General features: G+C 40.5%; 3 protein-coding genes across 26 annotated transcripts in view; 1 reads left to right on the top strand and 2 right to left on the bottom strand.

Annotated features, from left to right (window-relative positions):
* Positions 1-23,308, top strand: part of LOC127531401 (leukocyte elastase inhibitor-like) — a 104,856-nt gene that overhangs the window by 25,920 nt on the left and 55,628 nt on the right. The gene's annotated exons all lie outside the window — the stretch shown is intronic.
* Positions 1-23,308, bottom strand: part of LOC127531400 (leukocyte elastase inhibitor-like) — a 203,738-nt gene that overhangs the window by 128,276 nt on the left and 52,154 nt on the right. For 4 of the 23 annotated variants that reach the window (XM_051940709.1, XM_051940705.1, XM_051940703.1 and 1 more), the window contains exons 5-9: positions 22,319-22,461; positions 20,848-20,925; positions 20,602-20,691; positions 20,333-20,513; positions 19,270-20,178 (exon numbers count right to left, since the gene is read on the bottom strand). The exons of 3 other annotated variants lie outside the window; for them this stretch is intronic. In XM_051940709.1, the coding sequence (XP_051796669.1) occupies positions 19,952-20,178; positions 20,333-20,513; positions 20,602-20,691; positions 20,848-20,925; positions 22,319-22,461 (719 nt within the window). In that variant the 3' untranslated portion in view covers positions 19,270-19,951. 16 more of the 23 variants (XR_007938506.1, XR_007938507.1, XM_051940690.1 and 13 more) reach the window with 15 other exon arrangements.
* Positions 1-23,308, bottom strand: part of LOC127531399 (protein FAM200A-like) — a 48,349-nt gene that overhangs the window by 7,916 nt on the left and 17,125 nt on the right. The window contains exon 3 of one of the 2 annotated variants that reach the window (XM_051940670.1): positions 13,256-13,387. The exons of the other annotated variant lie outside the window; for it this stretch is intronic. The gene's annotated coding sequence lies outside the window, so the exon portion shown is untranslated. Of the gene's footprint in view, positions 1-13,255; positions 13,388-23,308 lie in introns of those variants that run through there. 2 annotated transcript variants of the gene reach the window in all.

The raw sequence follows: 23,308 nt of genomic DNA, 5'->3' as shown, positions 1-23,308 counted from the left end.
ACGTCCGTCTGGGAGGAGACCCCGGGGCAGACCCAGAACTCGCTGGAGAGATTATATATCTCGTCTGGCCTGGGAACGCCTCGGGATCCCCCAGGAAGAGCTGGAAAGCGTCGCTGGGGGGAGGGACGTTTGGAACGACCTGCTTCGCCTGCTGCCCCCGCGACCCGGCCCCGGATAAGCGGAGGAAAATGGATGGATGGATGGATGGATGGATGTTCTCCCTAAGGTAGAACAAATAAGGATGCTGTATCATACAGCACCATTACATGATCTGAAAACTGAATGACCGATGTATTGTATTATTTTATATTATGTTATATTATCTACCAACATCTGAAAGACCAGTCCTGTGCTCAGTATTTATTTTTAATTCCGTTCTTGTCATGTCTTATTTACTACATTTCTCATGTTCCTTTCATACACTCCTTTCTTCTTTCTGTTAATCTGACAGAAACTGAACATGTCACTTTTACATTAATGTTCCTCACAGATTTAAGATTGAATTTATTTATTCTTGTTGAGTTGTCACAATCCCAGCAGACTCATTGGTTTAATGAACAGTAATGCAGTGAATTTAACAAGCATGTCCTATGCTTTGTATCTTTGTATCTAGAATAAAGATAAAATGAAATATATTTAGTCCACTACAAAGCAGTATTACTTTCCCTTAAAATAAACTTCTTATTCCATCACGGTAGGTAGTGCTAATGTTTTCATTTTTTGACATACAGTTCTAAAGATTCTTGACAATACAGAGATTGTTCAAAAACTCCTGATGACAGACCTGCAGGAATACATCAGAATTAGAACCACTTTATTGATCCCCGAAGGGAAATTCAACTGTCAGGGTTCTTATCTGTTTCATTTTGAATTGAAGAGCCTGATTACTGACAGCAAGAAAGATTTCCTCAATCGTTCAGTCCTGCAGTGCAGGGATAGGAGCCGTCCACTGATGTTTTGTTGCTCACTGAGGCAGATATGAAGTGGATGATCCATGTTTGTCAGAATGGCCTCCATCCTGCTCAGTGCCCGTCTCTCCACCTCATCCTCTAATGTGTTCAATTCAAAATTCAAAATTCAACATATACCTGAATTTAATGTTCACATACATCACAGTCTAACTGACAAATTGTGTGTTTTTCAGCAGAAATCTTTGCAATCGTTCTTGACCTGCTGTGGATAGAACAAGTACAACCATTCAATCAGAAAAGCGTTACTGACTGAAATTTATGTAGTGTTTTAAAGATTAAAAAGGCCTTTAGGTGATACATGATGAAAACAGTTTGTTGTAAAGAAGAACTAAAATCACTTCTACAGTGAAATCCAGTGTGATATTAGCTCTTCTACATGATTAAACTACATTATAAACTCCACTGTTTTTAAACTACATCAGAGAAAATATCAGTAAAAACCTTTTTTTTAATGTGACATACAATATTTGCAAACCACACACTTTTATTCCATATTTAAAACACAGGCATACACCAACAGGACCTGGACTCAAAACCAGTTCAAACCTTCATGTAAGTTCTTATTTTTAATCCATTTTTATTATATGCATAAAGGCACAGTTAAATGTAACAGAACGATATAATTGCTTGTTATGTAGATAAAGTACAGAGAACATTGCAGCCAAAAGGTACAGTTGATGTCTGAGCTGCTGGGTGAAAAAGGGACAATTTAAAGTTAAATTCATTAAAAGGATGTAAGGTGCAGGATAAACTAAACAATATGGAGAGATGAACCACAGTAGAGTAAGACTGCAGCAAACAGGACCATACGTGCATTGCAGACATAAAGTAAAGGATGAGATTAGCCTAAACAGTGCTAGAGCTGAATGTTCAGGAAGGCACAGGACAAATTCACAATCATTTATATGAGAAGAGACACAAATGAGAGAGATCAGGTTTAGAAGATCCAACACCATCGTTTTTACTCATAATCCTGGTGTTGGAAACAATGGACGGGAACTCAGGGTGTGATTAGCGACAAGAAACTGTAGAGCGATTATTCTCAACATTCTTCCAGTGATGCAGAATAAAATGTTACACTATTGCAGATTATATGTGTTGTAACCTCCCTCTGTTGGGAAAACCTGCTCTAAACAACAACGCTCTCACTCAGGGGAGCAGTATCGGCCAGCAAAGAGGATGCTCATGGAAGGGTTGTGTCGGATGAAGAAGAGGAAGGGGTGGTCTGCGATGAAGGTGGCTGGATGTCTGTAGGAAAATTTAACATGGGTAGCAACGGTGGCAGCAGCAGCCTCAGTTCCCTCCTCGTTGACCTCCACGAAAGCCTTATGGATGACTTCAGACAGCACCAGGTCATTGGCAGGAGACATGCCTGTTAAAGGAGAGAGTGACAGATCATACTTCACATAAATATGGTACCTGGTGGGAGTGTAGACAGCATTGATTTGGGAGAACTTCAGTAGCCAGTTCAGGCTTTGGCTGCCTGCTCTTTAATGTATCTTGTACAATCCAGGAACACGTCATACCAGAGAAGTCACTCTTTCCCATGTCAAAGGCGTCCACCATGCCCATGCTGGCCAGGACCTTCTTCATGTCGTACTTCTCCTCCATCTTGAATCGAGGCAGACCCACCTGGACCTCAACTTCATACATCCTGTCTGGACGAGTCCACTCCACAAACGTCTCATAGGTCAGCTCCTTCTCCAGCTGGGTGGTGGACGCATCATCAGTCATTCCTTTGTGTGTATCTTGTAGATTCTGTTTTGTGCCCAAGTGCAAATGTTTGTGTTTGTACCTTCTCCAGGCCTGTTGTACTGTCCTCCATGTCATTGGGGAGGAAGATGAGCATGCTGAGCTCCTTGCCTTTGTAGGGCATCTCTAGGATCTGTCAAACATTTCAAACATGACAGTAAATACACAAACCGGCCTTGCAGCTGTTTGGTTCATGTGTATGAACTAGTTTATGGAATACATGCAAAGACTAAACCCACACACATTATCCAGACATACTGACTGATGGACTGTACTGATTATGAATTACCTGGCAGTTCACTTCAGGGATGGACTTGAAAGGAAATTTAGTTTTCTGGTACATCATCTTCACGGACTTGGTTTCATTCTGAAAACATGAAACAGAAAAACCACAAAACCTGAAACTTTCCACCAGTTGGAATCTTGTGCTCATCAGAAGCAGAAGTGCATGGCAGGGTGTAATCATTGAGGCATTTGTTGAGTGTGGCCACAGCTGCACCATAATTCAAACTTTCATGCAGTGGAACCACTGTTTTTCTTTGGTTACAACTCTTTCAAACTTCAAACTTTATTTATTTGTATAGCACTTTTCATGCAGAAAAACACGAAGAGCTTCACAAGAATTAAAAACAAAGAAGACAAAAAATAAATACAATTAAAAATAGAAATAATAATAAAAAAAACTCTCCACCCTCCCAACATATAGACAGCTATTCACATGCACACAATCACGCAAGTACACACACACCCACACATGACATCATCAAGACATGGCGAGGCACCGAGGCTAGAAGGAAGACACTACCTTGAAGAGGCGGGGATGTTTGGACTTATTCTATCACAGAACCTTTCTATGTTGAATTAGAAAGATCGTCTATAAACAGAGAGGTTGGCCTCTGACAGCACCACCAGATATAAGATATGTGAGAGTTCAGGGTGGTGCTGACAGGGTGGCAGAAAGAAACTGTTTTCGAGCAGTGACAAAACAACAGAATGATGTTCGTAAATTCTTTTACATGTTGAAAATTAAATGAATTACAATAAACACTGAGTTTAGAATTATTTAAAGTGTGTATGCATTTTTCTGGGACACCCTGTATATGTCAGGGTAGAGACTGCGAGTTGGTAGAATTGGAGTTTCTACCAGTAGAGATTGCGATTGTATACTATATGTTATTTCCAATAGGCGTGGTCTCACTGTATAATTCTTGAGCAGCTCACCTAGTTCAAAGTGAGGATGTTTAGATATAAGTAAAAGCCATTCATGGAATAATGTCACCACAACAGTTTGAAAGGAAACCTCCGAAACCTGCATATAGTGCTATTATGCTATTTATCTTATCAATAACCAAGAACAATTATACTAGAATCAAGTGGACGCAAAACAGAAATGCCATTAAATATTGATATTTTTGGTTTCAAACTGAAGTGTGACTTTAGTTCAGAGCTGCACCAGTAGGCAATGCAACTTGAACTGAATTGGAGTTTCTACCAGTAGAGATTACAATCGCAATCTCTACTGGTAGAGTCTCCAATCGCAATCTCTACTGGTAGAAACTCCAATTCTACCAAATCGCAGTCTCCACCCTGACATATATATATATATATATATATATATATATATATATATATATATATATATATATATATATATATGTATAGGGTGTCCCATTATTTCTCTGATTAAATTAGAAATCCATCAGAGAATTCAACCTTTACTCAGACCTCAGAAATAAACATAATGTTCTGAACACTCGTCTTGAGTTGTCTCTTGCCTTCGCTGAGCTGTGGTTTGAAGATGTACTGGACACTCCTGTTGGGGGCTTTCATATGCCTGCTATGACCTCTCTGAAACAGCTGTACTTCATGGAACAGAAGGGCTGAAACATGTATCAATTTCAATGCAGTTTGCAAAATCATTCTGTTGATAGTATCTCATGTGGTGATTTTGCATCTCATGTTTTAAATCTGTTACACAGTGAAGACAGAACTGAAGCTTGACTTAAAAAAATGTAATCACATCATCATTCTGCTGCAGTTTTACCTTGTTGACTCGAAATTCAGCGTCACGTGTGGAGCTCTCCTTAAACTGCTTGTTCCACTTGCCCTTGAAGTAGATGGCATTGACCAGCACCAACCTGGTCATGTCGTCCACCACACCCTGGGCCAGCACATCCTTAATTTTACCTGGTGAACAGAATTGATGCATGTGAAGCAATGTCACATTTGGTAAAATATAAAATAGTATACTTTAAAGCTTGTGTCCGGAGTTCGAATCGCAGCGTCTCCCAAAACACTGTTGGTCCTGCCCTCCCTCTGATTTCGCCCCTTTATTTGTGCACGCGCAATACCTGAGAGGAGTGCCCGGAGTGCTGCATCATCTTGCCTGTTTTGCTGTTTTCCACTCTTCTACATTCAGTACATTTAGTAAATAATAAAGGAATTACGTTAGAATTCTGTATTGAGTCTAACTTGCCCTAATACCAAAATAACATGAATCTGCTAGGACGAACGAGTAAAGTTTCAATATGTGATTACACTCGTGTATCCCTCTGGATGACGTTGTTTATCAAACTTAGTGCATTTACGCGTGTATATGTGTTACATTGTTTATTTATTTCTATCTAGAGTTCAGAATTGCATGACTCCTCTGACGAAGAGTATGTCCCAGACGCCCCAACACCTTCCTCCAGAGGTCGGGCATCTAAACGAAGCCGTCAGGCGGGCTATGGAGGCCGTGGTCGGGGAGCGACGCGAGCACCCCGAGCCAAAAAACGTCCTGCAGTCTCTTGGCCTGACAAGCCGTGGGATTGGTAACTTTTCTGGAAGTTGCTGATCCCTGATGTTCTCTCCTCCACAAGCAAAACAAATGTGCGCGTGGTTGCGTAGTGCGTAGCTCGCCCACCTCTGCATGGGCTTGCTTGCTGTGCGCGTAACCGTTGATTGACAGCATGACAAAGCTGAAACTCGAACTTGATTGGTCGGCAGCGACCGGCGCTTTTTGGAATAACATGGGGGTCTATGAGAGGAAGGCGGAGCTCATGAATAAATTTTCATATCGCGTCATGCTAACATTATTATCGTATCGAACTAGACTAACACATTTGAGCTTTGTTAAAAAATGATACATGAATTGAAAACAAACGGAAACTCCGGACAGCAGCTTTAAGTTTGTCACTTCGTTAACATTTTCCAGCTCTATTTATCACATAACACACCAAAATGAAATGTTTCTGCCTTTGTTCAATAGAATTTGATCAAATCATCACTCCGCCATTCAAACCCAAAGCAACACAGGTCCTCTTCATGTCCCTCATGGCTCAGTCAGGCCATTTACATCCATGTAAGTTTGGATTCAAATATCTGCAAATATAGCTCTTTCTGCACTTAAACCAACACAGGACTGACTGACAGACAGACAGACAGAAGGAGGTTTGCAGGTCAGTTTAAACACAGTAAATGTGTGTGTTGATCCACCTTGTGTTTGTTTCTCCACCCAGCTGTTGATTTTGAGTCTGGCTTTTTCAGACTTTTTCATGAAGTCCACAGATTTCAGCTCAGCGTTGTAGTGCTTCCTGGTTTTTTCCAAGAACTCCTGGAATCCATCGAACCAAACAACACATTTGTAAGTTTTAAGTGAACCCCATTCTTCATTTTCCTACACTGCTCAAAAAATTAAAGGAACACTTTTTAATCTAAGTATTGCATCAAGTTAGTCAAACATGTGGGATACTGACCTGGTCAAGTAAGTAACAGAGGGGCTTTTTAGTCAGTTTCAGCTGCTTTGGTGTTCATAAAATTAACAACAGATGCACTAGAGGGGTAACAATGAGACAACCCCCAAAACAAGAATGAGTTTACAGGTGAAGGACACTGACATTTTTTCCTTTCTAATGTTTACTGACTGTTTTTCACTAGTTTTGCATTTGGCTCGGGTCAGAGTCACTTCTGGTAGCATGAGGCGATACCTGGACCCTACAGAGGTTCCACAGGCAGTCCAACTCCTCCAGGACGGCACATCAATGCGTGCCATTGCCAGAAGGTTTGCTGTGTCTCCCAGCACAGTCTCAACAGCATGAAGGAGATTCCAGGAGACAGGCAGTTAGTCTAAGAGAGCTGGACAGGACCGTAGAAGGTCCTCAACCCATCAGCAGGACAGGTATCTGCTCCTTTGTGCAAGGAGGAACAGGATGAGCACTGCAATAGCTCTACAAAATGACCTCCAGCAGACCACTGGTGTGAATGTCTCTGATCAAACAATCAGAAAGAGATGTAGTGAGAGTGGTCTGAGGGCCCAGCGTCCTCTAGTGGCCGCTGTGCTCGCTGATCGGCACCATGGAGCTCGGCTGGCATTTGTCATAGAACACAGGAATTGGCAGGTCCACCACTGCTGCCCTGTGCTTTTCACAGATGAGAGCAGGTTCACCCTGAGCACATGTGACAGACATGAAAGGGTCTGGAGAAGCCGTGGAGAACGTTATGCTGCCTGTAACATTGTTCAGCATGACCGGTTTGGTGGTGGGTCAGTGATGGTGTGGGGAGGCATATCCATGGAGGGACACACAGACCTCTACAGGCTGGACAACGGCACTCTGACTGCCATTAGGTATCAGGATGAAATCCTTGGACCCATTGTCAGACCCTACATTGGTGCAGTGGTCCTGGATTCCTTCTGGTGCACGACAACGCCCAGTATGTGGTAAGAGAATTCATGCAGTTCCTGGAGGATGAAGGAACTGATACCATTAGCTGGCCTCCATGCTCACCTGACCTGAATCCAATACAACACCTTTGGAACATTATGTTTTGTTCCATCTGACACCATCAGGTTGCTCCTCAGACTGTCCAGGAGCTCAGCGATGCCCTGGTCCTGTTCTGGGAGGAGATATCCCAGGACACCATCTGTCGTCTCATTCAGAGCTTGTCCCGGCATCGTCAGTCATGCATACAAGCACATGGAGGCCATACAAACTACTGAATACCATTCTGAGCTGCTGCCAAGGAATTTCAGAAAGATGGACCAGCCTGCCACATCAGTTTTTCACTTCACAATTTAGCCCTCCTGGGGGGTTGATAATTTTCATTTTCATCAAACAATGTGGCATCTTTTCATTCCTAACACATTATCCAGTCCATATCAATGAACATATCCAGTTTGTTCTTCCCCACATTGAAATAATGATGTGTTTTCAAAGTGTTCCTTTAATTTTTTGAGCAGTGTAGAATTAAAAGCTCTTGTGGATAAAACAGTATTTTACAGTCATTAATTTACTTTTTCCTTGTATTTTGGCCTGGGGTCCACTCCCATATCCATCATTGCTTCTTAAACCTCTTCAACATTCCTCTCTGCTTTTCTCAGTCATGCTAGCTGAATGAAACATAAGCATAACCAAACCCTGTTTGTGAATACCCAGAACATATGCTGGAAAAAAAAAAGAAGACACACACCTGAACAAACTGGTAGGACTGCTCTCCATAGAGTCTGTTGGCAACACTGAGGGCGTACGGAGCGTCTGATTTGTTCAGCTCACTCAGCAGCTGACCAAAGTCAGAGTGGACTTCAGCCTTACAAGCCTCAGTTTTCAGACACTGTGGACAAAGTAGACACCTGTTACAAACATGCATATTACAATATATTACACTGGAATGATGGTCATCTTACCTACTAAGTGATGAGACTTGTTTTTTTATACACTACTGTTCAAAGGTTTGGGAACACTTAGAAATGTCCTTATTATTGAAAGAAAAGCAGATTTTTTTTTTACAGTGAAGATAACATTAAATTAGTCAGAAATTCAGTTTAGACATTATTAATGTGGTAAATGACTATTCTAGCTGGAAACAGCTGATTTTTAATGGAATATCTCCATAGGGGTACAGAGGAACATTTCCAGCAACCATCACTCCTGTGTTCTAATGCTACATTGTGTTAGCTAATGCTGTTGAAAGGCTCATTGATGAGTAGAAAACTCTTGTGCAGTTATGTTAGCACATGGATAAAAGCGTGAGTTTTCATGGAAAACAGTAAATTGTCTGGGTGACCCCAAACTGTTCAACGGTAGTGTATTTATAACAGTCTTTGCTACATATGATGGTTTAGCTGTTCACCTAAAACGTGCCAGAAATAAATCTGTACAAAGAAACAGTCTGGTATCTAAAATGTCAGCACCAGCACACATTTTAGAACATCACAGAACTGCTCTATAAAGACCTACAAGGTAAGAAACTGATAACTTTGCTAAGTTTGCTAAATTTGGTATCATCAAAACAAGCCTCTCTCTCTCTAGAACCACATTTTCTCTGTCTCCAAGAATCCCTTCTCCACATGGCATCACCCATACCAAGTGTTAGTAACATGTCCTCCTGTTAGTGAATGATTCCTTTACTGTCTATTCTTTAATCTTCAGCAGGTCAGGTGGTAGAGTGAACGGGTTACACTGCTGCTGCTGCATCTGCATCTGCATTGGTGGTTCTGCCTGCTGTGGTTCTGCAACACGGTCTCACGGGGATTCGTGAAACTATCACGTCAGTTTTTGTTTCGGTTTCGTGCGCACCAACACGATGTCGTCATGTTTTTCGTGCCGCTCACCACGAGCGAAACCCGCTGTGGTAATCACATCTGAAAGTGGTTTATACCGGCGGATTCATGACGATCTAAGCTGTCCATCGGCGTTTGCGGCCGCCGCTGTGGCCGCCACTTCGGCCGCCGCACATTCTTTAAATTCCTATGCAAATTCGGCGGATTCATGACGATCTAAGCTGTCCATCGGCGTTTGCGGCCGCCGCCGCCACCGCCATTGCGGCCGCTGGACATCCGGCCACAACAGCGGCCGGATCACATCTGAAAGTGGTTTATACCAGCGGATTCATGACGATTTAAGCTGTCCATCGGCGTTTGCGGCCGCTGCTGCAACCGGATGTCTGGCGGCTGCAATGGCTGCTGCGGCGGCAGCCGCAAACGCCGATGGACAGCTTAGATCGTCATGAATCCGCCGGTATAAACCACTTTCAGATGTGATTACCACAGCGGGTTTCGCTCGTGGTGAGCGGCACGAAAAACATGACGACATCGTGTTGGTGCGCACGAAACCGAAACAAAAACTGACGTGACAGTTTCACGAATCCCCGTGAGACCGGGCTGGGTTCCTTTGGTTTGGTAAAACAGAGAACCTGGGGGTCCAGGTGGTAGTACTGACTGTTAGGTTGGATATCATTTGTCTGTAGTTGTGTGCAATAAGTTTCCATCCATCCTGATATGTGGGCTGAGTTCCACAGGCATTACATTACAGTACAACCCCCCTCATATTTATTGTTTAATTCAAGACCCCCTGCAGTGAAAATCAACTTTTCAACTTCACTAACATGTTCACATGGAGTTTTAATAAACTAGAGCAGGGATGTGCAAAAAAGTATGTTCTGAAAATGTTCAAGGTATTAAAGAATGATCTTTTTACAAAACATTACGAACAACCTGGAATTTCTTCAGAAAAACAAATTTAATTTCAGCAACATTATGACTCAGTTTATCATTTACACATTACAACTAACAGATCACAGAGTGTCTGCAAAGGAACACAACATTTAGTCACAGATATCTGGAACTGAATGATATACTATTTTACTTTATGATTAAAATGGTAAAAGTCAGTTTACAAAAAATACAAAAACAACAAAAACAACACAACATAACAAAAAAATGCGACACAAAACAAAAGAACAATGATTGATGATCAAAAGTTTAAAAAAATACAAAAAACAACGAAATTTTTTACATAAACGAGACACAAAATGACAACGAGAAACAAAACAACAACAACACGAGACAACAAAAAAGACAAAAACAACTTAAACTAGACAAAATATTACAAACATGAGAGAAAAAACGACAAAAGAACAATGAACAATCCAGTATTTTATTTTTTGTTCAAAACAATTTGTCAAGGTCTAGAAATTATTGGAAATTTACAGTTTTACAAAAATATAATCTGCAGTTAATGTCTTGTCTGTAATTTTTGTACTTTACAAAATCATCCCACAGGCCGGATTGGACCCTCTGGAGGGCCGGTTTTGGCCCGAGGGCCGCATGTTTGAGACCCCTGCACTAGAGGATATATCATTAGTGATACAAGCAGTCAGCATCAGGGTGGAGAATTTCCACCAACTACACTTTCAAAAACACACATTCAGACTTCTAAGGTTTATTAAAGCAAAAAAGAAATTAAATATGGAACTTTGATACACAGAGAAAAGTTTAATCAACAACTTTTACACTTCTATACAGCTGTGGGACAGTCTCAGCTTGAGCACAAAGAAACAGAGAGATGATGATTGGAGTTAAATATTATAATAATCCAAATATCACCTTCAAATATACACTAATCACCTGTAAATGTACTCAGCTTCCCTACATGCATGTCAGGAATTATTCTGAGCAATTGCACTGCCATATTCAACCACAACTTTTTGTACTTTTCCAAGAAGAGGAGCTGAAGATAATCACACCCAACAATGTTGTCAGGTTGTACTCACAATACTCTGACTATATTTGTCAGTTATAATGTATGAACTTCAACCTGTGGAGCTCCTGGGTAACACCTTTTACAACTGCTGGTAAGTTGATCTTTAAAACTTACTTGCAACAGCTGGCAGAGAGCTAAAAGTGAAAAGAAATAGTCTTTAACCTGGATCAAATTCCTAATTTCTATAATAATTATAATAATGAATGTCAGCCTAGCTTTCAGGGAGGGCTGGTGATGGTCACACACACTAAATATTAAAATATTTGGCTGCAAGACTAAAATATGCATCAATCTCATAAAATGTTGACACCCCTTATGTGGAGTTAAACAATGAGAATAGATGCAGACAAATTGAAAAAAGGAAAAAAAGGAAACATTCTTCTTTTGCTTAATGTCTAGTAACACCTAAATTCCAGATAACTGCCCCGCACGTCTGAGGTGCAATAGTTGCCCTTATGCTCTAAAGGTGACCCATATTTCATAGGAATGACTCAACTTTGACAAGGACTCACCAACAAAGCCCAGCCAGACAGACAAGTGGACATGTCTGCTGCACATAATGCTAACAGATAACATGTACTGATTACTTCAAAGTACATAAATCTTTATTGCCCTTAAACCTCCTTGTTTTGCATCATGTTCCTATAGTAACACAACACACAACTGGCCCTCATGAATCTTTGCAGGAGTCTAAAAAGAACAGATCTTTGTCATTTTTGCTGACAGTGGAAGACAAAACTGGTGATTCATACAGAATGGAGGCTTCACACCCTCAGAACTCCTCTGTAGCTTCCATTCATATCAAATTCAAAGCCTTCCCATCATGGAGCTTTACTGTTAAGCGTTGTTTGTCTTCAAGTGATGTTGAGTAATTACCTCCGCCAGGAGGTTATGTAATCACTGGAGTTTGTTTGTCTGTCCGTCTGTGTGTGTGTCTGTCTGTTTGTCTGTTAACAGCATAACTCAAAAAGTCATGGACGGATTTTCACCAAATTTTTACAGGATGTCCGGAAGGCCAGGTGGCCAGGCGGCCATCTCTCAATTGTCCTTCGACCTTCAAAAAATTCCTGGATCCAGACGGTGATTCGGATCACCTCCAAAATCTAATTGATTCTTATTCGTGCTCTTCCGGACATCCTGTAAAAATTTGGTGAAAATCCGTCCATGACTTTTTGAGTTATGCTGTTAACAGACAAACAGACACACACACACACATACAGACGGACAGACAAACGGTATGGCGGAGGTATGCGCTCTCCGAGTGCTTTTCTAGTTGTAAAGGTAAACTCAGAAGACACACTCTGCCTCAAAACCAGACTGATCCAGGTGCACCCACCTGTAGTGCTATCAATGTTCTTTTGTTACTTCTACCAAAGACAGTTGTTGTGTTGGTGAAGGTGCTCTGTACCTCTGACATCTGCGCTTCTGTGTTGCCTCTCGCCCCCATCATCACCATAGCCAGGGCAGAAGAGATGCTGAAGGGGGAGTAGAAGAGGTTTGCTGTCTTGTCATTATCGCCGAGGTTCTTGAACAAAGCCAGAGAGAATTTGGTGTTGGCCTGAGCTAGGGGGCTTGGAGATGCCATTGTTTCTGGAACAAAGAAAGCACAGAGCACTAGTTGTTTTAAAAACTTAGATTTTATTTAAACATTTTGATCTACAGTTGGATCAATTTCTTTCATCTTCTGTGAATATAGAAATGGGCAACAACTGAAAGGAATCCATTCATTCCAACACTGAAAGGATTTGGTGGCTCTGGTGAACTGTGGGGAGCATTTTACCACCAGGATTTGGGTTCACTTTTTTATTTAAAGAGAAGCATCACTGCAAATTGATCCAAAGTTGTTGTGAATGATCATCTTTATCCTTTTATGAAACACTTCTACTCTGATGGGAGTTCCACAGAGCATGAAGGGTCACTGAATGGTTTGATGACAATGATGTGAATCATGTACAGTCAGTAGATCTCAAACCAGGCGAGCATCTATGGCAGAATCAAAATGAAGATAAAATAAGAAAAATAAGAGAAGATAAGATATATTTTATTCATCACAGAGGAAATTATTTTGTCAGAGAACAACACTAACTCAAGTTAAACATGAAGATCTTCTGGACCTTTGCTTTTATCCATTTTCTCTGACTGGACCTCTTTGAATTTTAATTGAATACCTCTGGCTTAGAAGAAGAGGGGCATGAGTCAACAACCTGGATCCAACACCAGTCGGTGGAGAAAAAATAACAAAAAGAAAGCAAACCCAAATGATCCTATTTCAGTGTTTTAATAAGCCTGCTACTTGTCCTGTGAATACTGTCGCTTTAAGGATCACTACAGCTGGAGCTAACGTTAACGTCTGAAAAAGGAGCCTGATGAAGAGGAAACATCAGCTCTACCTGATGGCAGGAAGAGGAGCTGCTGACGCTATCACGTCTATAACTAGCTAACTGGTGGTTTGGTTGAAAGAAAGGAGCTGCTGTGTGTGGGAGAAAACAACAACACATATATAAGAACTGGACCTGGCTTTGGTTTATGAGGCTGGAGTATACCCACTAGAAAAAACTTGACTACACCACTGATTATCATCTATACTAACACACACAAACCGAAGGAGACACACCGTTTACTCACTGACAGGAGAGCTCCTTGTGGTCCTTGAGCGATTGGAAGTCTTTCTGCGACAGGAAAACTTGTGTTTGGTTCAATTATTTATATGTCGACACACCCAGAAAATCAGATCAGATCAGCTTCGTCATTCTCCTCTTTCATTGGACGGAATCCGAGTGGACAGAACCACGATGTTACTCATTTCCTCCCTCCTCGATGAAGTCAGTTCCCAAGAAATGGTGACTGTTCCTGCGATTTACAGGGTTTTGGTTTTGGTTTTGTGACTTGAAGCAAAGCAGGTTTAATATTAAAATGACCAAACACTGAAATGATTTATGAAATAAATTTCACCATTGATTCTTAAGACATTGTAAAAATAAATGCAGTTACCAAACATTTATCCTGTACAGCTAATATTCAGCTTGGTAAAAAAAATAAAAATTAATAAGTGACGAAAAATGATTAGATGTTGCATTAAAATGTCAACGATGAGTTTTAACTTTTTTTTTTAAAAGCCATGTCAAAAGTTATTGACACCCCTTGAAATTGCTTTTTTTTTTTGAGAAACTAAATAATGATTCCCAACAGAGCGCCAGTCAATGCTGTTTTATTTTGAGGTCTTGTAATTGTTTCTGAGTTAGTGTTGGTGCCAGAGGTAGATAACTTTTGCCCTGCTCTTCAGTTTTGCTTTGACTCCTGGGTTTAATTTAATTACTATGATGAACTATTGTTCTGAGCTCACAGTGGAAGTTACACAAAGTAGTGTTACAGACACATCCCACTAAACATCAGACATCTGCTGGACGTTCAGATCACGTCCAGATTGTGTCCATCGGCCCAATAGTGTCTGCAGAAACTGTTTGTTTTAGAACGTTTTATCTGTTTAACGTTATAAACATTTGTATTTCTGTATGTCAGGGAGTCACAGAGCTAATTACCTAACCTTGTATGTTTTTGTATTTAACTTTTATTTTCATTTAATGTCCATCCATCCATTCTCTATACACCGTTTTATCCTCACTTGGGTCGTGGGGGGTGTTGGAGTCTATCCCAGCTGACTCGGGCGAAGGCAGGGGACACCCTGGACAGGTCGCCAGTCTGTCGCAGGGCTACATAAACAGACAAACAATTTCATTTAATGTTATTGTATAAAATAAATATAACCATATATCTGCCTCCAGAGTTGTCCGTGTGTATTGCCTCTTTCCAAGCTTTCAAGTTGTGCTGTTTGAGAAAGGCCGTTACAGATGATTACATTATTAATTTACCTGATAATTACACAATTTGTCCAAATACAAGTTGTTAAGTAATTAATTCCAGGCTTCTTCATTGAACAGGTATTCAGAACTTCGTACACCTCCTTCAGAATAAAAGCATGGCTCGAAACAAAGAGTCAAGGCATAGACTGTATATAAAGATACCAAAATACCTGCAGAGAGATGCAGAAGTCTCACTGACAGTTACAGAAATCGTTTGATTGCAGTGATTGCATCAAAACGTTGTGCAATAAAATATTAAGTTAAGGGTACCATCATTTCTATCCAGGCCTGTTTCATAAGTTTACTTTTTAAAATAATTCTGCTGAACCAAAAGCAATGTCTGATTTTCATTACTTAATTTTCATAGAATTTTTGTTTATTATTACCTTTTTCAGATTCAAATTATTTCTGTGACCATTGTGGGGTTTTTGTTCATTAACCGAAGAGTAGCAACAATTTTGTCCACATGTGTAGGTGTGATTTTATAATGACAATAATGATGCCCCTTGAAGGTTGTGATGCTCTGTGGGACGTCTGTTTATCAAAACTGGAAACTGATGCCAGTTTGAGGATTGTAAATGTCTTTAATTCCAGAGCTAGAGCAGGGAGATGAAAATCTGCTGGTTCACCGTTAAAAATCAGTTGTGACTGTTTGATCCTAAAATGTTTGTCTTTGTTTTCTTTCTGTGACAAGAATGTCTGAGACCAAAGAGTTGGTGCTGTCAAAAGTCACCCACAAGGCTTTTGTGGAGGTGAATGAGGCAGGAACTGAGGCTGCTGCTTCTTCAATCATTTCTCTGTGAATTTAGTGTCTTTATCCACGTTTCACTGCAGATCATCCCTTCCTGTTCTTCATCAGACATAACAGCACTATGAGCATCCTCTTTGCTGGCCGGTTCTGCTCCCCCTGAGTGAGCACTGTCTCTGCTCAAGGATTTTATTTGATGCAACTGCAGTCAAAGTGTAAATATAAATGGGCACATTTTTCTGTGTGTAATGTTTCAGTTTACTTCATAATTTCTTGTATCACAGTAAAGTTTGTTCCAAGTCTTTTCACTCACATCCGTCCAACATTTCTAAAAATGGAAGCATTAAAGCCCAGAGACCAGTAGAGGGAGCTGCTGCCTTAATGAAGTGTTGACGTTAAATATTGTGGAGAGAAAAGCATCTGCTCTGCATGTTGCTGCAAGCTGAAGGTGGAGATCAAACACGTGTTTTACTGGGAAGACCTCAGCTCCAAATGTTTAATGCTTGTTGGCTTGCATTTTTTATTCATCGCATTAAACATTTTCTGACACTGTCACAAATCCAAAATTTAACTGCAGTTTCCCTGTTGAGTTATACCTGGAAGCACAATAGTGTGTATAATAATACATATGCATACACATGAGGTAACCTCACAAAGTTACCACAAATTTCACAAGTGTTAAATGTATCAACACATTTTTTTTAATCCTTTTCTGTGTTTGTTATTTACACTCCCTAGAAAAAAATGTTTGTTGGAGTAAAGATGCTAAACTAGTTGTAATGGAACCTAAATCTTCCCACAGACCATGCCAAAATCAATGTACATTTAAAAAAGAAGAAAAAAAGTTAAATTCCAATAAACCTGCTTTGAATCTCTCCTTGCAGTGAGATTGAATGTAGCCACATGTTCGGAAACCACTCTTTGTAAATTCAGCAATTCATCACCAAAATTGTCACACAAATGTTTGTCAGGCCTCTAAAAGAGTCACACTTGTTCAGCTGACATTTTTGCTGAAGCTTTATAGGAAAACAAAAACTTGGGGACTTAAAATCACCGGGTGGGAGTTCACTCTTATGTGCGTATGTTTCAATGAATATGTGGAACTGACACTGTGGTCTGTTGCAGCATTTGGCTGAAAAGGGTTACAAAGCAAATCTTAGTGAATGACAGCAGCCACACAAGAAGTGACCTTTTTGGGTGGACATGTTGTCATGTTAAAGGTAATGCCCTAGTCCCAAAAGACATGCTGCCATCCAAAATGTTCAAACGTGTGTCATAGAAAACGGTCCACTTAAGATTCTGAGATTACACATTGTGTAGAACTTGAATCTGGTCATACTGTTCCAAAGGCTGCAACTAAAAACAAGTTGATGGGTTTTTTGTGTATAATTCTACTGCTGGAATTTAGGCACCATTAGAAGCAGTTTCTCATGGGAAAAGCCTCACTGTGAAACATCAAGTTGTCTGAAAACTTGAATCAGAAAAAACATTTGTTGATTTAAAGCTCGCTCTGCAGACACCTTCAACGTTGGAGCAAGAATACAGAGAAGGCTCCCAGTGAGTTAAAGACAGTTAAACTTGTTCCTCATCAAATAAAACCAGCAATGGTCATGGTTACGTACACCAATAAATAGATGAACAGATGCCGATGCTGTAGTAAATGATTCTGTCATGTATAATCCTAAATATTCTCAATCTAATTGTGTTCTTGGTTTTGTGCCTGTTAATTAACTAATTATTAGATGAAACTGTTTGGAATTAAGTTCATTTATTCTTGCTGGTTCTGGATTTGTCCATTTTATGTTGTATTATAAGACACAACATAAATATGGGTTTTGGTTCAAACTGTTTTGCTGCACATGAATACTGAGATCATGCTGCTAACATTTTTTTTTAAAGTGAAGAGTACTCGGAAATAAGAGCACTTGTTGCACAACAAGGAAACACAGAAATAGGTCATTAGACATGGCTGCTTCCAACCACAGAGATAAAAAGCATTACTGTGCAAAACCTGTCCTCTCCTTGCTGATGATTATTGACAAAGAGGTGAAGGAAGCCTTGCAAGGGACACAGAGCAGAGGAAGGACGATGGTAACCAGAGTCTCTGAAAGAGCAAAAAGCTGCACAAATTAGGGGTGAGCTGAGGTCACTGCTGGGAGATGTCGGCCTGCTCACTCTCATTATTAAGCTTCTTTGTTCTCCCTCAGGCAGAACAAATAAGGATGCTGTATCATACAGCACCATTACATGATCTGAAAACTGAATGACCGATGTATTGTATTATTTTATATTATGTTATATTATCTACCAACACCTAAAAGACCAGTCCTGTGCTCATATTTATTTTTAATTCCCTTCTTGTCATGTCTTATTTACTACATTTCTCATGCTCCTTTCATACACTCCTTTCTTCTTTCTGTTAATCTGACAGAAACTGAACATGTCACTTTTACATTAATGTTCCTCACAGATTTAAGATTTTATTTATTTATTCTTGTTGAGTTGTCACAATCCCAGCAGACTCATTGGTTTAATGAACAGTAATGCAGTGAATTTAACAAGCATGTCCTATGCTTTGTATCTTTGTATCTAGAATAAAGATAAAATTAAATATATTTAGTCCACTACAAAGCAGTATTACTTTCCCTTAAAATAAACTTCTTATTCCATCACGGTAGGTAGTGCTAATGTTTTCATTTTTTGACATACAGTTCTGAAGATTCTTGACAATACAGAGATTGTTCAAAAACTCCTGATGACAGACCTGCAGGAATACATCAGAATCAGAATCACTTTATTGATCCCCGAAGGGAAATTCAACTGTCAGGATTCTTATACGTTTCATGTTGAATTGAAGAGCCTGATTACTGACAGCAAGAAAGATTTCCTCAATCTTTCAGTCCTGCAGTGCAGGGATAGGAGCCGTCCACTGATGTTTTGTTGCTCACTGAGGCAGATATGAAGTGGATGATCCATGTTTGTCAGAATGGCCTCCATCCTGCTCAGTGCCCGTCTCTCCACCTCATCCTCCAATATGTTCAACTGAAAATTCAAAATTCAACATATACCTGAATTTAATGTTCACATACATCACAGTCGAACTGACAAATTGTGTGTTTTTCAGCAGAAATCTTTGCAATCGTTCTTGACCTGCTGTGGATAGAACAAGTACAACCATTCAATCAGAAAAGAGTTACTGACTGAAATTTATGTAGTGTTTTAAAGATTAAAAAGGCCTTTAGGTGATACATGATGAAAACAGTTTGTTGTAAAGAAGAACTAAATTCACTTCTACAGTGAAATCCAGTGTGATATTAGCTCTTCTACATGATTAAACTACATTATAAACTCCACTGTTTTTAAAACTTCATCAGAGAAAATATCAGTAAAAACTCTTTTTTTACATGTGACATACAATATTTGCAAACCACACACTTTTATTCCATATTTAAAACACAGGGATACACCAAAAGGACCTGGACTCAAAACCAGTTCAAACCTTCATGTAAGTTCTTCTTATTTTTAATCCATTTTTATTATATGCATAAAGGTACAGTTAAATGTAACAGAACGATATAATTGCTTGTTATGTAGATAAAGTACAGAGAACATTGCAGCCAAAAGGTACAGTTGATGTCTGAGCTGCTGGGTGAAAAAGGGACAATTTACAGTTACATTCATTAAAAGGATGTAAGGTGCAGGATAAACTAGACAATATGGAGAGATGAACCACAGTAGAGTAAGACTGCAGCAAACAGGACCATACATGCATTGCAGACATAAAGTAAAGGATGAGATTAGCCTAAACAGTGCTAGAGCTGAATGTTCAGGAAGGCACAGGACAAATTCACAATCATTTATATGAGAAGTGACACAAATGAGAGAGATCAGGTTTAGAAGATCCAACACCATCGTTTTTACTCATAATCCTGGTGTTGGAAACATTGGACGGGAACTCAGGGTGTGATTAGCGACAAGAAACTGTAGAGCGATTATTCTCAACATTCTTCCAGTGATGCAGAATAAAATGTTACACTATTGCAGATTATATGTGTTGTAACCTCCCTCTGTTGGGAAAACCTGCTCTAAACAACGACGCTCTCACTCAGGGGAGCAGTATCGGCCAGCAAAGAGGATGCTCATGGAAGGGTTGTGTCGGATGAAGAAGAGGAAGGGGTGGTCTGCGATGAAGGTGGCTGGAGGTCTGTAGGAACATTTAACACAGGTAGCAACGGTGGCAGCAGCAGCCTCAGTTCCCTCCTCGTTGACTTCCACGAAAGCCTTATGGATGACTTTAGACAGCACCAGGTCATTGGCAGGAGACATGCCTGTTAAAGGAGAGAGTGACAGATGATACTTCACATAAATATAGTACCTGGTGGGAGTGTAGACAGCATTGATTTGGGAGAACTTCAGTAGCCAGTTCAGGCTTTGGCTGCCTGCTCTTTAATGTATCTTGTACGATCCAGGAACACGTCATACCAGAGAAGTCACTCTTTCCCATGTCAAAGGCGTCCACCATGCCCATGCTGACCAGGACCTTCTTCATGTCGTACTTCTCCTCCATCTTGAATCGAGGCAGACCCACCTGGACCTCAACTTCATACATCCTGTCTGGACGAGTCCACTCCACAAACTTCTCATAGATCAGCTCCTTCTCCAGCTGGGGAGTGAACACATAATCAGTCATTCCTTTGTGTGTATCTTGTAGATTCTGTTTTGTGCCCAAGTGCAAATGTTTGTGTTTGTACCTTCTCCAGGCCTGTTGTACTGTCCTCCATGTCATTGGGGAGGAAGATGAGCATACTGAGCTCCTTGCCTTTGTAGGGCATCTCTAGGATCTGTCAAACATTTCAAACATGACAGTAAATACACAAACCGGCCTTGCAGCCATTTGGTTCATGTGTATGAACTAGTTTATGGAATACATGAAAAAACTAAACCCACACACATTATCCAGACATACTGACTGATGGACTGTACTGATTATGAATTACCTGGCAGTTCACTTCGGGGATGGACTTCAAAGGAAACTCAGTTGTCTGGTACATCATCTTCACGGACTTGGTTTCATTCTGAAAACATGAAACAGAAAACATGAAAAACCTGAAACTTCCCACCAGTTGGAATCTTGTGCTCATCACCCAGTTGCAGTGAATAAGAAGTGCATGGCAGGGTGTAATCATTGATCCTTTGACCATTGATCTATCACAGAGCCTTTCTATGTTGAACTGAAAAGATCGTCTATAAACAGAGAGGTTGGCCTCTGACAACACCTATCAGACACACAGACTGCAGCTCAGACATCCAGTTTAACCAAATCTTTATTCATGTTGGTTTTGGCTGAGTAATGAACCACTGGTGGCCTTAAATAAATATCCACCAGTCATTCAGAACTGAGAAAGCCTTTAGATAAGAGGTTAAAGACCTCCAAGAACTAAAAACAAGCAAAGCTGATGGATGGATGGATGGATGGATGGATGGATGGATGGATGGATGGATGGATGGATGGATGGATGGATGGATGGATGGATGGATGGATGTTTCAAGGTTTGTCTGCCTACAAGAGGAATGAGAAACCTGTGAAACTTGGAGTGGCATTGATCAGGTGGTGAACAAACCACTATCAATGTTAACTCCATTTTTTCCAGTTAACCATCATAAAAATCTGATCTAGTATTAAGGTTTGCTTTGCAGTTGGTTTTGCTGTGTTTCGGCCACCTGATGGTCCGACATCTCTAAATGTTGTTTGAACAAATCACTGTTTATTACTCAGTGTCTTTACTCTTCTTTTTTTTACTGTGGTGAATATTTTGTCAGTGGACAAAACAACATTTATTAGACCAATAAAAAGGCCTGTCTATGACTGATACAAACACCATGAGATCTATTACCCAGAATGGAAGTTTTACAATTTGTTTTCTGCAACTCATGTTTCAAAAAACCTGAGAAATACATCCTCCTATCCTTTTCTAATATGCAGTCTACATCATCAGACTTTCACTATAGTGAAGATTTCTACCAGACACTAATGTTGAATTCCTTTTATTGACATTTCTTCTAACAATTTTAATGAAGAAGGTGTAGTAATGATATTACTTCTCTGATTAAATTAGAAATCCATCAGAGAATTCAACCTTTATTCAGAACTCAGAAACAAACATAATGTTCTTAAAAGTCGTCTTGAGTTGTCTCTTGCCTTCGCTGAGCTGTGGTTTGAAGATGTACTGGACACTCCTGTTGGGGGCTTTCATATGCCTGCTATGACCTCTTTGAAACAGCTGTACTTCATGGAAGAGAAGGCCTGAAACATGCATCAATTTCAATGCAGTTTGCAAAATCATTCTGTTGATAGTATCTCATGTGGTGATGTTGCATCTCATGTTTTAAATCTGTTACACAGTGAAGACAGAACTGAAGCTTGACTTGAAAAACTGTAATCACATCATCATTCTGCTGCAGTTTTACCTTGTTGACTCTAAATTCAGCGTCACGTGTGGCGCTCTCCTTAAACTGCTTGTTCCACTTGCCCTTGAAGTAGATGGCATTGACCAGCACCAACCTGGTCATGTCGTCCACCACACCCTGGGTCAGCACATCCTTAATTTTACCTGGTGAACAGAATTGATGCATGTGAAGCAATGTCACATTTGGTAAAATATAAAATAGTATACTTTAAAGCTTGTGTCCGGAGTTTGAATCGCAGCGTCTCCCAAAACACTGTTGGTCCCGCCCTCCCTCTGATTTCGCCCCTTTATTTGTGCACGCGCAATACCTGAGAGGAGTGCCCGGAGTGCTGCAGCATCTTGCCTGTTTTGCTGTTTTCCACTCTTCTACATTTAGTACATTTAGTAAATAATAAAGGAATTACGTTAGAATTCTGTATTGAGTCTAACTTGTCCTAATACCAAAATAACATGAATCTGCTAGGACGAACGAGTAAAGTTTCAATATGTGATTACACTCCTGTATCCCTCTCAATGACGTTGTTTATCAAACTTAGTGCATTTACGCGTGTATATGTGTTACATTGTTTATTTATTTCTATCTAGAGTTCAGAATTGCATGACTCCTCTGATGAAGAGTATGTCCCAGACGCCCCAACATCTTCCTCCAGAGGTCGGGCATCTAAACGAAGCCGTCAGACGGGCTATGGAGGCCGTGGTCGGGGAGCGACGCGAGCACCCCGAGCCAAAAAACATCCTGCAGTCTCTTGGCCTGACAAGCCGTGGGATTGGTAACTTTTCTGGAAGTTGCTGAGCCCTGATGCTCTCTCCTCCACAAGCAAAACAAATGTGCGCGTGGTTGCGTAGTGCGTAGCTCGCCCACCTCTGCATGGGCTTGCTTGCTGTGCGCGTAACCGTTGATTGACAGCATGACAAAGCTGAAACTCGAACTTGATTTGTCGGCAGCGACCGGCGCTTTTTGGAATAACATGGGGGTCTATGAGAGGAAGGC

The sequence above is a fragment of the Acanthochromis polyacanthus genome, chromosome 20 (assembly GCF_021347895.1).
Source record: "Acanthochromis polyacanthus isolate Apoly-LR-REF ecotype Palm Island chromosome 20, KAUST_Apoly_ChrSc, whole genome shotgun sequence".
In the NCBI taxonomy this organism is placed as follows: Eukaryota; Metazoa; Chordata; class Actinopteri; family Pomacentridae; genus Acanthochromis; species Acanthochromis polyacanthus.
This window is presented reverse-complemented; position numbering and strand designations above follow the sequence as displayed.